Source organism: Phocoena sinus, chromosome 19, assembly GCF_008692025.1.
Source record: "Phocoena sinus isolate mPhoSin1 chromosome 19, mPhoSin1.pri, whole genome shotgun sequence".
Lineage (NCBI taxonomy): Eukaryota > Metazoa > Chordata > Mammalia > Artiodactyla > Phocoenidae > Phocoena > Phocoena sinus.
The window spans coordinates 57,663,499-57,677,650 of record NC_045781.1 but is presented as its reverse complement, the minus strand read 5'-3'; the positions used below and the strand labels follow the sequence as shown (position 1 = coordinate 57,677,650).

Below are 14,152 nucleotides of genomic sequence, written 5' to 3'. Positions count from 1 at the left end.
ACCTTCTTTCTGCACCTCAACCCCAAATACATTCTTCTACACTGGCTCCTTTTCATCTTTCAGCTTGTTGTCACCTTGGAGAGGCTTTCCCAGACTAGGCTGCCTGTGCTACCAGACCTGCCCTGTCCCAGCCCCTCGGCCCCGTGATTGTGATGCTCAGCCGCTTGAGAAGTGCTGCCTTAGAGTGGTAGGAGGGAAGCTTACCTGGCTTCTGGACCTTGTTTTAATCTGGTGAGATTTGTTCAACGTGCGGGCATCGGGAGCGGCTACTAGATTAACTGGCGAGATGTGGAGGAGGTGGGGGTTGAAGCGAGTCACCCGACAGCCACCGAACCAGAGTTGGGTCCCCTTGCCTGCACGCAGCAAAGCCAACCTACATACCCTGGGTTGTGGTGAGGGAAACTGCGGGGTTTATTGCAGGTGCCCAGTAAGGAGTCCAGGCAGCTGGTGCTCAAAAGACCCGACCTCCCTGAAGGCTTTTAGGGAAGATTTTTAAAGACAGGGTCAGGGAGGGGGTGCTGTGGGCTGTGTGATCAGCTTGTGGACATTCTTCTTGTTGGTTGGTGGTGAGGTCATCGGGAGTCAACATCATTAACCTGTTTCCAGCCTGTCTGAGGTCTGCGTTCCGGTGGGCAGCATGTAGTTAACTTCTTCCACCTGGTGAGGGTTTCCATGTCTACAAAACAGCTCCCAGGACATGGCGCAGAGTATCGAATGCAGCTGTTGAGGAGGGACTAAAGGTCCTTGACTTTAAGATCAAACTATTATTATTTTGTCCTCCTTGACTCTTTTTTTCTTTCTGCATTTTCTCCCTTCTCTGATTAAATTTATTCTTTGGAACTCGGGAAGGCCTAGGAGGCTAAAGTTTTTCTACAGGCAAGAGGCAGGCAGAGGACATGTTGGCGGGGGTGGGGGGTTGGTGGTGGTGGTGGTGCGGTTTCTTGTTCCCGGAAGGCTTCATAGGGTCCTGCTCAGTTACACGACGGCAGAGCCTGTGCTCCTAACTAAGGGGTCGATGAGGCCTGCTCCCAACCAGAGACGCCGCGCTCGTGCCTGCCCTCTCGTGATGGGGTTTGATGCTTCCTGCCGGCCTAGCCAGGTGGGTGTCAGTGCCACTCGCCCCAGGACTGATACAGCAGCTCTCCCTCCAGGCCTGCCGCTGCTCGTCGCAGCCACGCCTTCCTCCCACCTTGTTCCCGTCTTCCCTTCTCCCTTTAAGGAAGACAATTTCTCGGGTGAGTGACAGTGGGCTGGGAGCTCTGAGCTTACTGAGGCCCCTGCAGTCACTTCTCCACGCACGTCTTCCTGTAAGGGTGCAGCGGTTCAGTAACTTATCTTGAGTACCTAATTACACGTAGGAGTAGCAGGATGACGGGTGTTTTTGTGGACTCCCGCGAAGGTGAAAATTGGTAGAGCCAGTTGGGTCCTAATTTGTCAATACCTAGAAAAGTGGAAGCTACAGCCTAGCAGTTACCCACCTAAAGGTTTACTTTGGAAAAATTACCCCAGCTACACAAAGACAGGTACTAGAACGGCCGAGGTAGTATTTCTTGTAAAAAAGAAAATTTTGGAGTTGACCCAGAATTGTTGCAGAAGCCATGTAGCTCCGCCACCATGACGACGAACGGGTTCAGGGCATCAGACCTACCTTTCAGCAGTGTTAGGCAGAAAAGCAAGTTGCAAGGGAATGTTCAGTACGATAACATTTACATGGAATTGAAGAACCCAAAACAATAACGTACATAGTTGAGGGATACACAATGCGTAGTAAAAGTATAGAGAGATGGTGTGAGAGTAACGAGCCCTCTGTTCCAGAGAGTGGCTGCCTTCGGGAAGGTGAAGGGGGTACACACGGTGGGGGCGGGGTTGTGGGTGGCTGTTCAGGCCCAGGGGGTGTGATGCTCTGAGGAAAGGAGCTGAGAGGAAGCCAGTGCGGCTGGGAGAGTGAGGAGGTGGGGTGGGACGTGAGGCAGGCAAGGGAGGGAGAAGGGTCTGGAAGACCTGCTTTCAGGCCCTGCAGAATGTGGAGCCTGGGAAGGAGAGCTGGGGTAGTGTGGGGTGGGGTGGGGTGGGGTGGGATGGGAGGAAGGATGTGGGGGACAGATGCCAGGTGTCAGCATGAGCAGGGTGCTGGGCTGAGCGCTGAAGAGAAGGATGATGGGAGACTTTCCCGTGACAGACGTCGTGCATCACTGCGGGGTGGGCGGGACTACTGCAAACGCAGGGACTGAGGGCGGGAAGACTGAGTGCCAGTGCTACCCAGCTGTGCGAGGAAATGGGCGCCTTAACGTCTAAATTGGTTTCTGCGGTCCTTCTGCGAAGGTGGAGGCCTTCGTACACGGATTGGCTGCAGCTGAGAGATGTCGGGCCCCCACCGCGCAGGCGCCGTTCTAAGCAGACTGACATGTCTGGTTCATTTGGAGCTTATGTTTTATGTTGGTGGGAGGGAGGTGGCAACAAAATAAATAAGTGAGCAAGAAAACATCAGACCCTGCTCTGTAGACAGCAAAACAGGCTGGTGCGGTAGCCCAGGCCTGGGTTTCCAGGGGTGGCTGGAGGTGTTGGCGTGAAGTTGGGTGGGCTTGTCTGAGAGGAAGGCCTTGGGGGGCGGGGCGAGAGTTTGGAAGGAGGTGATGCACATGCCGTGCGCGGGAAGGCCAGGCCCTGAGCATTTGCGCATGTGTCAGGTCCTGTGTGTTTGAAATGGGAGGAGCAGGTTGTAATTCACCGATGGGACTGGACCCCGGTCAGGTCAGAGGGGCTGGGGAAAGCTGACCCAGGCATCTGGCCCCGTGACAGGGTTTAAGAAAACGTCTCACGTGTGGTGGCTTGTCTCTCTGTAGGAGGACCTCGAAGCCCTCATAGCCCACTTCCAGGCTCTCGATGCCAGAAAGACTCGGATCGTGGAGACACCCTGCTCCCCACCTTCTCCAAGGTAAGCAGCACGGACTCTCCAGTGTAGCTTCTGACCTGAAGTTTTCTGGTATAGATTGGAAAAGTGCTTGAAGTAGGCACCGTGTTTTTGTAAGTAACCAGGCACTTGGGACATTTTCATCATGAAAACCCGCCAGATCAGCTCCCACAAAACATTTTTTTCACTTCCACTTAGGAAGAATGGGAGTGAGGCAGCTCAGCTTCATTGTCGTGTAGAAACACGGTGATGAGCTCTCCTGGCACAGCTGCTCTGCCCGTCAGGGAGGTTGTGTGGGCTTGGTTGCTCGCCACCTGGTGACAGTCTGTGGGCAGTCCGTGAGCGTCTCCTTGCTTCTTAGGTTTCTAAAGGCCCATCACGGTGCGAAACTTAAAATCGTGATAGCTTTTTGCTGTGTTCGTTCATAATGCTTTCAAATTCTCGTGTGAAAAGTGTGACCATTAAGCGTAAACTGTCTATTAGCCATTTTAGGTGGGTTTGTAGTTTATGTGAGGAGCTCCAGCATCTTTTGTGGGATTTGAGACCCTGTGGAAGGAGCAGGCTGTGGGGTTTCTTTTGCTTTTTTAAAAAGTAATTAATTAATTAACTTTAGGCTGCGTTGGGTCTTCGTTGCTGTTCGTGGGCTTTTTCTAGTTGCAGAGAGTGGAGGCTACTCTTTGTTGCGGTGTGCAGTCCTCTCGTCAAGGTGGCTTCTCTTGTTGCCGAACACAGGCTCTAGGCGCGTGGGCTCCAGTAGTTGTGGCTCGCGGGCTCAGTAGTTGTGGCTCGCGGGCTCTAGAGTGCAGGCTGAGTAGTTGTGGTGCACGGGTTTAGTTGCTCTGTAGTGTGTGGGATCTTCCCGGACCAGGTCTCAAACCTGTGTCCCCTGCATTGGCAGGTGGGTTCTTAACAACTGCACTACCGGGGAAGCCCCAGGCTGTGGTTTTCACTGGCTTCTTGCTCCTTTCTTCTCATCCCCTTGGCTCCGGAATGCCAGTTCTCTAATTTGATCACGATTCAGGCTCAGTAGTTCTTAGACTTGCTCCTGGCAGAGCAGGAGGCCAGACACGGAGTACGTCAAGCTAGGAGCCCAGGGAGGCTGAGTGACCCTGATAAGGAGATGCCGTGTCCTTTGGAGAAGGGGAAATGCCTTAACTGCACGAGCATCCGGGGCTGTCTTGATCAGTTGAGAAATGATTTGCTTTGTTTCCCTCAGGCCTGAGTGGAGGCCTTGGTCTAGCACGTCAGGAAGGGAGGTGGTAAGAGTGCCCCCTCTGCTTCAGTGGGTGCAGGGCATGGCCCCGAATCCCACGACTTCGCCCCCGGCGTGCGATCATTACCTGTGCAGGGTCGGGAGCAGTGTGCTCACCCCTGAGCAGACACAAGCGACTTTGCAGCCGCTCCCAAAGTTGCAGATCCTTCTTATTCTTTGGCTCGTAAATTCCGTTAGGAGTCTGCTATTATTTTCTTTGTATTTATCGTGTTATCGTTGAGGCCAAGCATAAGAGTCACACGTGGTCGGTGGATGTTTTCATCTGAATTGTTGAAACGGTTAAGTCCTTGAGACCTTTGAGGCTTTATCTGTACAGCACCCCTGAGGGAATTCACTTTGAATGTGGGTTAATTTTTTTGGATGACATTTTTCCTAAAGTATGCTGCCCAAAAAGGCCAGGTGTAATGTCACAATGTGATGTGAGACATTGGCAGTTCCATGGGTCAGCTGGGAAGCTTCCTGGCAGAAGGGAGCAGTTGGAGCTGAGATCTACTGGGATGCAGATCTACTGGGTTACTCGGTGGTAACCTTAGTACCTTCTCACCTCCACCTCTCTATCGCATTATGGGGAATAACCCATGAAAATTACCAAGTTTAAGTGTGTGCGTCCCCACGTCTTGGCTCAGAGGTAGTTTAATGGGGACATGAGGATGAGGTGCTTGGTTGTACCAGAGCCCAGGGTGCACTTTCTTGACTTGAGGGTTTGGCTACAGCGTTTCTCAGCCTATAGAACGTCTCTGTCTACATTAAATCCCCAGGAGAAAAAGTTTTCAGATTTCCCAGACTTCTTGACCTTGAAACCCTTTTCCCTTTGAGAAGCGTCCTGTGGGATTAACGTGGTGGAGGGCACCTTGGGGAATGCCGCTCTAAGGGTTTCTGCAAGAAGGGTATTTTCCCTCTCAGTCACCATACCCTTCATTACTTCCTGCTGCAATGGTCAGGACCTCCTTACAATTCCCTTATGGCTATTCCCTTGTCCTCGTGTGTGAAGTAAGCAGAAAAGTATTTGCATTTTCTAGATGGGAGGGATCTGGGTTGTATATTGAAATGCTTCAATACTGGACCTCTTGGAACAGTTTAGATTGTGATTTAAGAGGATAGACCTTTGAAACAGGAAGTTCTGGAAAATTGGCACATGAACAGGAGCCCCTGGGCTTCCCACTGCTGCTGATTTTCAGCCAAACGCTGTGTGAGTAGCCCCTGCCCTCGTAGGAGACTGAGCCGGGGTGTTAGTGTCTTGACGGTGAGGCTGCTTTTAAGGGCGGTGCCTCAGCTTCTGTCCTCAGCGCCAGGCTCCTCTTTCACAGAAGTTTAGGACAGGCACGTCCCTGGTGGTGAAGCCCTCTGATGGAAAGGAGAACGGCTCTCACTTTGGGCGTCACGTGGTTTGATTTTGTGTTGAGCTGCTGCTTGTGTCTCTTGCAGGTTAAACGCCTCACTCTGTGCTCATCCTGAGAAAGAAGAATTAATCCTTTTCGGAGGTGAATATTTCAATGGCCAAAAAGTTACGTATATATTTTCTTCTTTCCCTCCAAGTTTTCATGGGTCTCATTTAGAGGAAACTTCATTTTAAGCTGATATCAGATATTCATGGTCCTTGAACTCCCCTCTTGTGTGTTTACATGTCAGGACTGGCCTGGGCCATGGTCCTTGACAAGCCACCAGGGTCCTTTAGGGACCTTTAGGGTCGCGTCTCTTACCGCCTGCGTGAGGTGGGCCAGTACCCTGCTGTTCTTCCTCATGATGGGTTTCCAAAGGTGTTTGAATAGGGAAAGTGCTGATAATTTGTAAAACCTGTAATTTTTAGTTTTGAGCAGACCAGAAAGCCCTGGGTGTCAGAGCTATAGATGAAACAGCTCCAAAATCCTGAGTTCGCCTTCCCTGCGTGGCGGTCCAGAGATGGTCTTTGTCATTGTGTCATCACCCTGAAGGGCCCGGGGACCAGCCTTAGAAAACACGTTTCCTGAGGAGAGCTAGTGATTGAGATCCTACCTTCCACTTGCTGTCGCTTGTGTGGAAGCACCATTCGTGACGCTAAAGTACCTCTTCCTTTCTGCAGACTTTTTTATATAATGAACTCTACATCTACAACATCAGGAAGGACGCCTGGACTAAAGTCGAAATCCCCAACCCACCTCCGAGGCGTTGTGCTCACCAGGTACGTGTCCGTATGGCCATCAGCCTCCCCTCCTCTCGCTGGGGCTCTGGCTCGGGATTCCACGACAGACCTTTAGAGCTGGTAATGGCGGGCAGCCTGGTATGGAGACGCTGGACCTTGCCCCTGGTCCTCGCTCTGCCGCCTCCAACTTGGCCTTGCTTCTGAGCTGCTTCACCTTTAGCCTTCACCTGTGAGGCTGGAGATGAACTCCTGCTCCTGCAGGTGGTGTGAAGCCAGGTAAAAATACCGACGTGGTGCCTGGCGTGGAGCAGTCAGAAAAAGGCTCTTGGATTTGAGTGAGAGAGGCTCCCACAGGCCCAAGATCTGGTGACCAGAGAGATGAAAACAAGAAGACAGAACGGAAGGTGTCAGTGGTTACGGAAAGTAGCTATTGCAGAGTGAAGTGAGTCGTGCCCGGGGACGCTGAGGGAGCAGCGCCAGGTCGGCGTGCTTTCAGCTCGTTTCCGCTCACCCCAGTGAGCTCCTTCAGAGCCGATGACTTACCGGGGAAGGAGTCCTGCTTTCATGGTTCCACATTCGTACGCTCCACGAGGACAGGCATTGGTCTTTCTTGTCCATTATTGTACCCGGGACAGTGTTGGGGCTCAAAAGATAATCTGAAAGAGTGATACCTCTCCGGTGTCAGCCTACTGCGGCACGACTGAAGCATCCCTCCACAGCGTGTGGTTCTCTCTTTTCTAACCCTGTGCTCAGAGTAGCCTCCCGATTGAAATGGGGTCTGTGAGGGGGAGCTGACTGCCTGAGCTGCATAGGTGTCTCATGCATAGCCGGGCTTGCAGGCATGTGGACTGGTTCGTCTTCTGGAAGAGAGGCATGCACTGCTTTCTGATTTAAAAGCTATACCTCAGTAAGACTAATAAATGGATCTCGATAAGTTCTAGTCCCTTCGCCGGAGCCCTCTCCAGCTCTGAGAATGCATCCACCCCAGGCCTCCAGGCCAAGCACTTAGTCCTGTCCTGTCCCATCCCGGCCCATCCGGCGGGGAGCGCTCAACGCCTCTCCAGTTCCTGGGCCCCAGGAACGCAGGCTGAGGTGCTTCTTTGATGTTTGTTTTCTTGTGCGTTTTAATCAGTTATTGACTCTGTCCTTGAAGTATTAGTGTCGTTGAGGTTTTTAAGTAAGTTCCTTTGGCAGGCTCCGGTTTGTGTGAGCATCTTGTGAGTACTTCATGAGTCTGAGCTTAGTGTTACCCCTGTAGATAAAGTCGGCTTGCTGTTTACTCTGTGAATCTCACAACAAATCAGGGCCATGGGAAACATAATTGCTTATAAAGTCTTTGCCTAAAGGTCATTACAGTTCAAATTCCACTACGTTAAATTCTGAGACATAAAAATTTCCTCATGGGACTTCCCATGAGGAAGTGGTTAAGACTCCGTGCTCCCAACACAGGGGGCCCGAGTTTGATCCCTGGTTAGGGAACTAGATCCCACGTGCTGCGACTGAGACCCGGTGCAGCCAAATAAATAGATAAATAGTAAAAAAAGTTTTCTCCTCAGGATGGACTAGGTTGTGAATGTGATGATAGAAGCCACGTTCTTTATCGTGAATCGGGCAAAATGAGTAGAAAGAGAAAGCTTATACGTGGACCCTTCGTTCTGTCTTTTCTCTAGATTTTCGGGGGGTTATTTTATTTTGTTCATTCATTCGTTCATTTAGCTGTGCTGTGTGGCTTGTGGGATTTTAGTTCCCCAACCAGGGATCGAATCCGTGCTCCCTGCATTGGGAGCGTGGAGTCTTAACCCGTGACTTCCCTGGTGGTCCAGTGGTTAAGTTATTTTAGCGTGTAATTTGAGAGTTCAGTGGCCTTTTCTGAAATGAATACAGCCAGTGAGAGAAGGGAAAGGGTCACGAGGCCCATTGAAGGTGCGCCTGACGACGACCTGTCAGGCCTCACCTGTCAGGCTTTGGCAGGTGCTCCCCTCCTTGGGCACCCTCCCTTGGGGAGAATGTTCAGACGCTCCTGCCTGGACGGGCTGACGGGACTGTTGAGGATTGAGGCGTGGGGGAGTGGGAGGTGCGGGCGCAGACGGAGTTCACATTTTGTTACTTGCCTGATGGTTTGTTTCTCCCCAAGCAAGGACTAACTAAACTCACTTGAAACAAAATGCATTCTCTCATACAGTAGAACAGAAGGTTCCTTATGGTTAAAAAAATGTCACCTCCGTTCTCATCGGCCTTGGTGCAAGCATGAGCAGTAAGCCGTTTATGTAGAAGAGTCAGCGTTTACAAAATGCCTGTTCCTGTGTGAGCAGAATTGCACCGACAGTGCCCACATGAGCTGCAGGGAGTGTTTTCCTCCAGCGCAGTCACAGCTTCGTTGCCGTCCATCCGAGAAGGTGTTGCAGGCTTGTTCCTTGGGAAATTCTGAGCATCTTTAACATGCAAGGCACTCTTCTAGAGCTGGGCTACAGCGACAAAAAAGACACACTTGCCGTTCTTGGTGATGCCCCATATTTTGTGTTTCCTTTGGTCCTGATGGCCTGGCACGTTTTTAGGACTTGGCTTTCACAAAGCTGACGTATGTGGCTGAAGTCAGAATCCATTCAGAGTCTGTATGTTGTTTGGACTCCATTGTGCCTTTTTTTGGAGAGTTGTGAAGTTAAGGTTTTCTAGACATGATTTTATTCCAGTTAAGACAACAATACAGAAACCCAAACACCTGGGAAGCATACAGCCTCGTGGGCCAAGTAGCAAAGCAGATGCTGGCTAGGACAGCCCTGCCTTGTATGGGGAGCAGTGCCGTCCTACTTTGGTCTCTGGGCAGTGCTTTGCCTCTTAGATCCAGGGAATGTTGGTTGTTTACATGTTTGTTTATTATGTTCATGTTTTCTCCTAAGTCTTCGGACATATTTATAAGTTTTCAGGTCCTTGTCTGCTGATTCTCTCATCTGTATCATTTCTGGTCTCTTTGTATTGACCAACCTTGTTGATGTGGGTCAGATTTTTCTGCTGGAACTGTGTGGTTAGATGATAGATTTTGTGGATGCAAAAGCAGATCTTAGGGAAGCCTGGGCAAGCCCCAAAGCTGAGATACATCCCTGAGCACTAGGGCGGTTCTTGTCTTTTCAGATTCTCACATGTCTTCGCATTCACAGCATTCCCCTGGGGTCTTCATACTCCTTCTCTGTCAGCTTGTCCTTGTTGAGATGCCTTCTGCAGTTCCAGCCTGGCCCACAAGGAGACAGCGTCCTCAGTCTGTGTCACGCCAGTAAAGTGGGTGGTGTTTGGGACGCCCAGACCCCTCCTGCCGTGAGCATGACGCCATTCAGCAAAGGGCAGCTGGAGGGTTGACTGTCTGCGTTTGTTTTCATTCATCAACAGATGATGCGTTTCATTCTGGTAGGTGGCTCAGCCTCGTGCAGATCACCGTGAGCCTTTGGAGGCGCTCTCGGAGGATGGTAGCTCTGTGGCGTGGCCTTGCTGGGGTCTCTGGTGAACGCCCTGGGTATTCAGTGGCACCTGTCACTCTGGTTGGAACTTGTCTGTCTCCGAGCCCCCCGTGAGCTCAGGTCGTTTTCAGGTTTTCAGCCTCACAGTGATGGTGCCCACCGTGTGCCCGGCCTCGGGTGGTCTCAGTCTGCACACGTGCAGCTTAGTGTTTATGGGCTCCCGGGGAACCCAGCCAGACTTCAGGCTGCTCGGCCCTGCAAATTCCAGCTGCCTCAGCATCCGGGAGCTCTGGCTTCTGTTTCCTCAGCTCAGCAGGACCACGAGGCTGTGAAACTGCCTGTGGGGTCAGAGGGCTGACCTTGCCCGTTTACCGTGTCTCAGGATCACGGTCCTGCACGTCGTGCTGTCTGGCTGTCGTGCTTCATGGGTTTTGTCCAGTTTTCTCCTTGTTTACAGTGGGAGGGCTGGCATGGTGCTGATTGCTGAGCCTGGGCAGAAGTGGAAGTTATATGCCTGTCCCTATAGTTTTCATCTTCTCTTGAGTAGTATGTTAGCTCTTTCTTGGTGTTTATGGTCTTTGAGGAGGAGGTTAATACAGAGCCTTCAGATCACTGGCCATCAATCCACCTTCGTGTCGTCCCCAGAGTTCTGCCTGTGATGGGACGTGGGAGACACACTCTGGTCGCAGTCTTTTTTCTTGCTTGGAGTTTGACTTCATTTTTTAAGAATGACTCTGAAAACTGATTATGTAAGTAATAAATATTCATTGTGAAAAAAAAAATGAAGATAATGAAAGCAGCGTAAGTCCATTGTCCATTCTTCCAGAACTCCTAATTTATATTTTCTGCATCTTTTCTCTGCACCTGTGATTCATATTCCTATGCATTTCATATTAGTTGGACTGTACGCATACATACGTGTGTATACGTGTGTGTGCACGTATGTGCACGTGTATGTGTATGTATATATACATATATTCTCCCTGTACCGTTCTTCCCAGTTAATGCATTATTTGTGGTGTTATCCTGGGACATTCAGTAGCTTCTATAATATGATATTTCAAAACTACATTGTATCGAGTAGCGTGAAAGTACTACCTAAACTTCATTAAGCTCAAAAAAACGTGTTAGGTTTGGGCCTGAGCTAATCCTCACGTCTGGTTTAAAGATTTGAAGTGGTCAGTGTCTTTCTTTATAATTACTGGGGTTTTAGAGTCCTAGGAAGCTGGCTTGTCTCGATAGGTCAGTCCTGAGAGGTTGCACAAGACTGAGTGAAAATGGTGGGGGGGGGGGGCACATCACCCTAAGTGTGTCACCAGGACCCTCCAGTTAGTCCAGGACAGGAGCGGCATCGGTGATGGAGCCGCGGTTCTGCAGCGTTAAGCTTAATTAAGCGAAGGACCGCACTGCAGTGCAAGCCCCAGGGTGCTCGGAGGGTGCCCGGGGCGGGCCTTCTGGGAACCACCATCTGACCGCCCACTGTGTGCTTGCCCGTGGCGGTTTGCGAGGGCAGGAGGCATTCACACGGGCTGCTTTGGAGCACCTGGCGTCTAGCTGCCCCCGACCCAGTTCCCCTGCCCTGGCCACACTGTGCCTGCTGCCGTTGGCACTGCACGTGAGCCCCTGGCCAGACGGCCCCTTGACGGGTTCCCGTCCTGCACCCCCTTGGTGTGAAGGACAGGCCCAGTTGCCTCCTTCGCTGTCTGGGCCCAGGGCTGGTGACTCTCAGGGCGGGCTGGCCCACCAATGGCTTGTGTGGCTCTGTCAGCCCAGGCGGTCCCGCCTGGTTCCCACGTGGCCTGTGAGTCCTGGGCCTTCAGCAGAACCACAGAGGGGCAGGATACGAGAAGGACCTGACGGGGCAGGCATTTGAAGACGAGGTCAGGGCTTGGCACCGGGTGTTCTGGGGGAGGGGCTCCGGTTTTCCCCGAGAGCTGTATGGCTGTGCCCTGACCTGTCACCATTCTCTCAACAGGCTGTGATGGTGTCCCAGGGCGGCGGACAGCTGTGGATCTTTGGCGGGGAGTTTGCCTCTCCCGATGGAGAGCACTTCTACCACTACAGGGACCTCTGGGTCCTGCATTTGGCCACCAGGACGTGGGAGCAAGTCAGGTAAGGTGAGGAGCGTGACCCCTGGGCCCGCCCCTGCCCCGTCCCGGCGTCTGGGGTTCACAGTGACGGGTTCGGCTCTTGTGGGATAATTCCAGGCCTCTGAGGAGCGCGGTTGCCCCGCCTGGGAGACCAGTCTGGCTGGTGACCAAAGTGAGGGAGGAGCTTCCCCTTCGCGGAGTGGCCCGGCCCGGTGCCGGCTGCCTGACATCTGGCTTCGTGGAAGGCATTGCCAGGGTCTCTGGGACCAGCGCCGCATCCGGGCTCGTTTTCCTGGTCCTCCCCCCCCTCGTCGGCGTCAGCAGTGGTCGTGTTTTCCTGGTCCTCCCCCCCCTCGTCGGCGTCAGCAGTGGTCATGTTTTCCTGGTCCTCCCCCCCCCGTCGGCGTCAGCAGTGGTCATGTTTTCCTGGTCCTCCCCCCCCTCGTCGGCGTCAGCAGTGGTCATGTTTTCCTGGTCCTCCCCCCCCTCGTCGGCGTCAGCTGTGGTCATGTTTTCCTGGTCCTCCCCCCCCTCGTCGGCGTCAGCAGTGGTCATGTTTTCCTGGTCCTCCCCCCCCTCGTCGGCGTCAGCAGTGGTCATGTTTTCCTGGTCCTACCCCCCCTCGTCGGCGTCAGCAGTGGTCATGTTTTCCTGCAGTTCTCCTGTCCGTTTATCGCCCCGGAGGCAGCTCTGGGTTTCATCTTGCTGCCCGTGGAGTGCCGTGTCGCTGAGAGGAGGTACCCGGCTAGGTCCGCTTGACGTAGGAATAGTGGAAGCGTATCAGAGGAAGGACAGGGAAGCCTTTATGTCACTGTTGAATAAAGCAGGCTCGGCCATCGTTGGTGCTCGATTCCTGCTTCTGTCGGTGACATTGACGTGTGGTTGTCACGTTCACCCCTGCAGTCTCCGTGGCCAGAGCCACACACCTGACTCTGTAGAGAGACGGACGGTGTGTCTGCGTATAAATTATGTACAAGAAGAAGCCTAGTAGCGTGACGGACTGAAAGTCGAGTCAGTGGCTTTGCCCTCGTGGGGCGCATGCGTGGCTCTGGGGCACCAGCTCTGTATTGTTAAAGCGGCCGCCAGGCTCCCCGCCTCAGCGGAGCGGAATTCGGGGGGGTACAGGGCTGCTGTCAGGTCCCGGGACTTGCATCCAAGGGAGGTCTCTGGAGGGTGTGCTCCGTGGTCCCCTGAGGGGCCTTTTAGGAGCCCGTGAACACCCGGCTGTCGGCCTGCTCAGATCGGCTTCCAGCCTGGAGTGTTAAGACTAGCCGTGTGAAGAGTTGACCGTGAGAGTGATTGGAAGGTGCTCAGAGATTCCCAAGCTCGCTAAGCTGCCGGGGAAGCTCTGGAGAGCAGTCCTAGTAAAGTTGGACCCAGGGTGAGCCTTGGTGTGCTCTCCCGAGCGCCGCCTGCATCTTCTTGTCTTACTTGCTTTGGGAAAGGCATGGCAACTAAGAACTTTTCATATTAGAAATTGATTTCAAAAAAAAAAAAAAATTGATTTCATTGTGCATCTGTTGAGACCTAGTCATTTTCATTTTCCCCGTAATTTAAAGAGTGTTCAGGCCCAGAGCATGTACCCTTTTTTGTCTTTCTTGCTTTGCTTCAGTTATTCTTTTCAAAATCCAGTTGTTACGTCTTTTGTTCACTTTTGGCGAATCGGTTCTTGATGTTTTCGTTGCATTTTTGTCAGCTTTGGTAGCTTTTGCCTGTAGCATATGGGTGAGGGACGGTGAACGGCCCCGTGGGGCCTGCAGCACCCGTGGGGCCTGGTGTTGATGGTGGTGGCATGTTGTGGGCTGTCCCGCAGTGCCCTGCCGGGCTGTGCTGTGGCGCGTGCTTTCTCGTGGCCTCCAGACCTTTCCGCTTCTGTGACAGGTATTGCAGGTGTTGGCTCCAGGGAAGCAGGGAGGCCCTAGTGCCGTGCAGTCAGTGCCCTTTGCAGAGCTCGCCGGGCCTGCTGTCCCGAGCCTCGCCTCACTGCGCGTCGTGAGCTGTGTCCCGGCGTCGTCGGCCCGGTTGCGCCTGCTTGGCATGCGAGGCCTCTGTCCTAAGTCAGAAGTTGTTCCTGATGAGCAGGTCTCTCATTACCTTTTTGCTGATTGTAATTAAAGTGGGAGAATTCCTGAAGGTATACTGGGGAACCTGCAAAATGCTAATGTGAAGGTTCAGAGACAGAACTGAGCTGCCTCTCTCGGCACCCCTGTTCTAGCCTGGATAGAGTGGTGTGGCGGGGAAAGGGTTAGGCGCTTTATTTCTTGTCTTTTTTGTCTACAGCATCTTTTTTTTGAGCCTACCTTCTGGGCC

General features: G+C 52.6%; 1 protein-coding gene across 7 annotated transcripts in view; it reads left to right on the top strand.

Annotated features, from left to right (window-relative positions):
• The window catches only part of KLHDC4 (kelch domain containing 4), a 71,002-nt gene that overhangs the window by 1,127 nt on the left and 55,723 nt on the right, over positions 1–14,152 (top strand). For 3 of the 7 annotated variants that reach the window (XM_032612510.1, XM_032612507.1, XM_032612509.1), the window contains exons 2-5: positions 2,844–2,935; positions 5,610–5,688; positions 6,244–6,342; positions 11,728–11,864. In XM_032612510.1, the coding sequence (XP_032468401.1) occupies positions 2,844–2,935; positions 5,610–5,688; positions 6,244–6,342; positions 11,728–11,864 (407 nt within the window). Of the gene's footprint in view, positions 1–63; positions 232–982; positions 1,100–2,843; positions 2,936–5,609; positions 5,689–6,243; positions 6,343–11,727; positions 11,870–14,152 lie in introns of those variants that run through there. The other 4 variants (XM_032612513.1, XM_032612511.1, XM_032612508.1 and 1 more) reach the window with 4 other exon arrangements.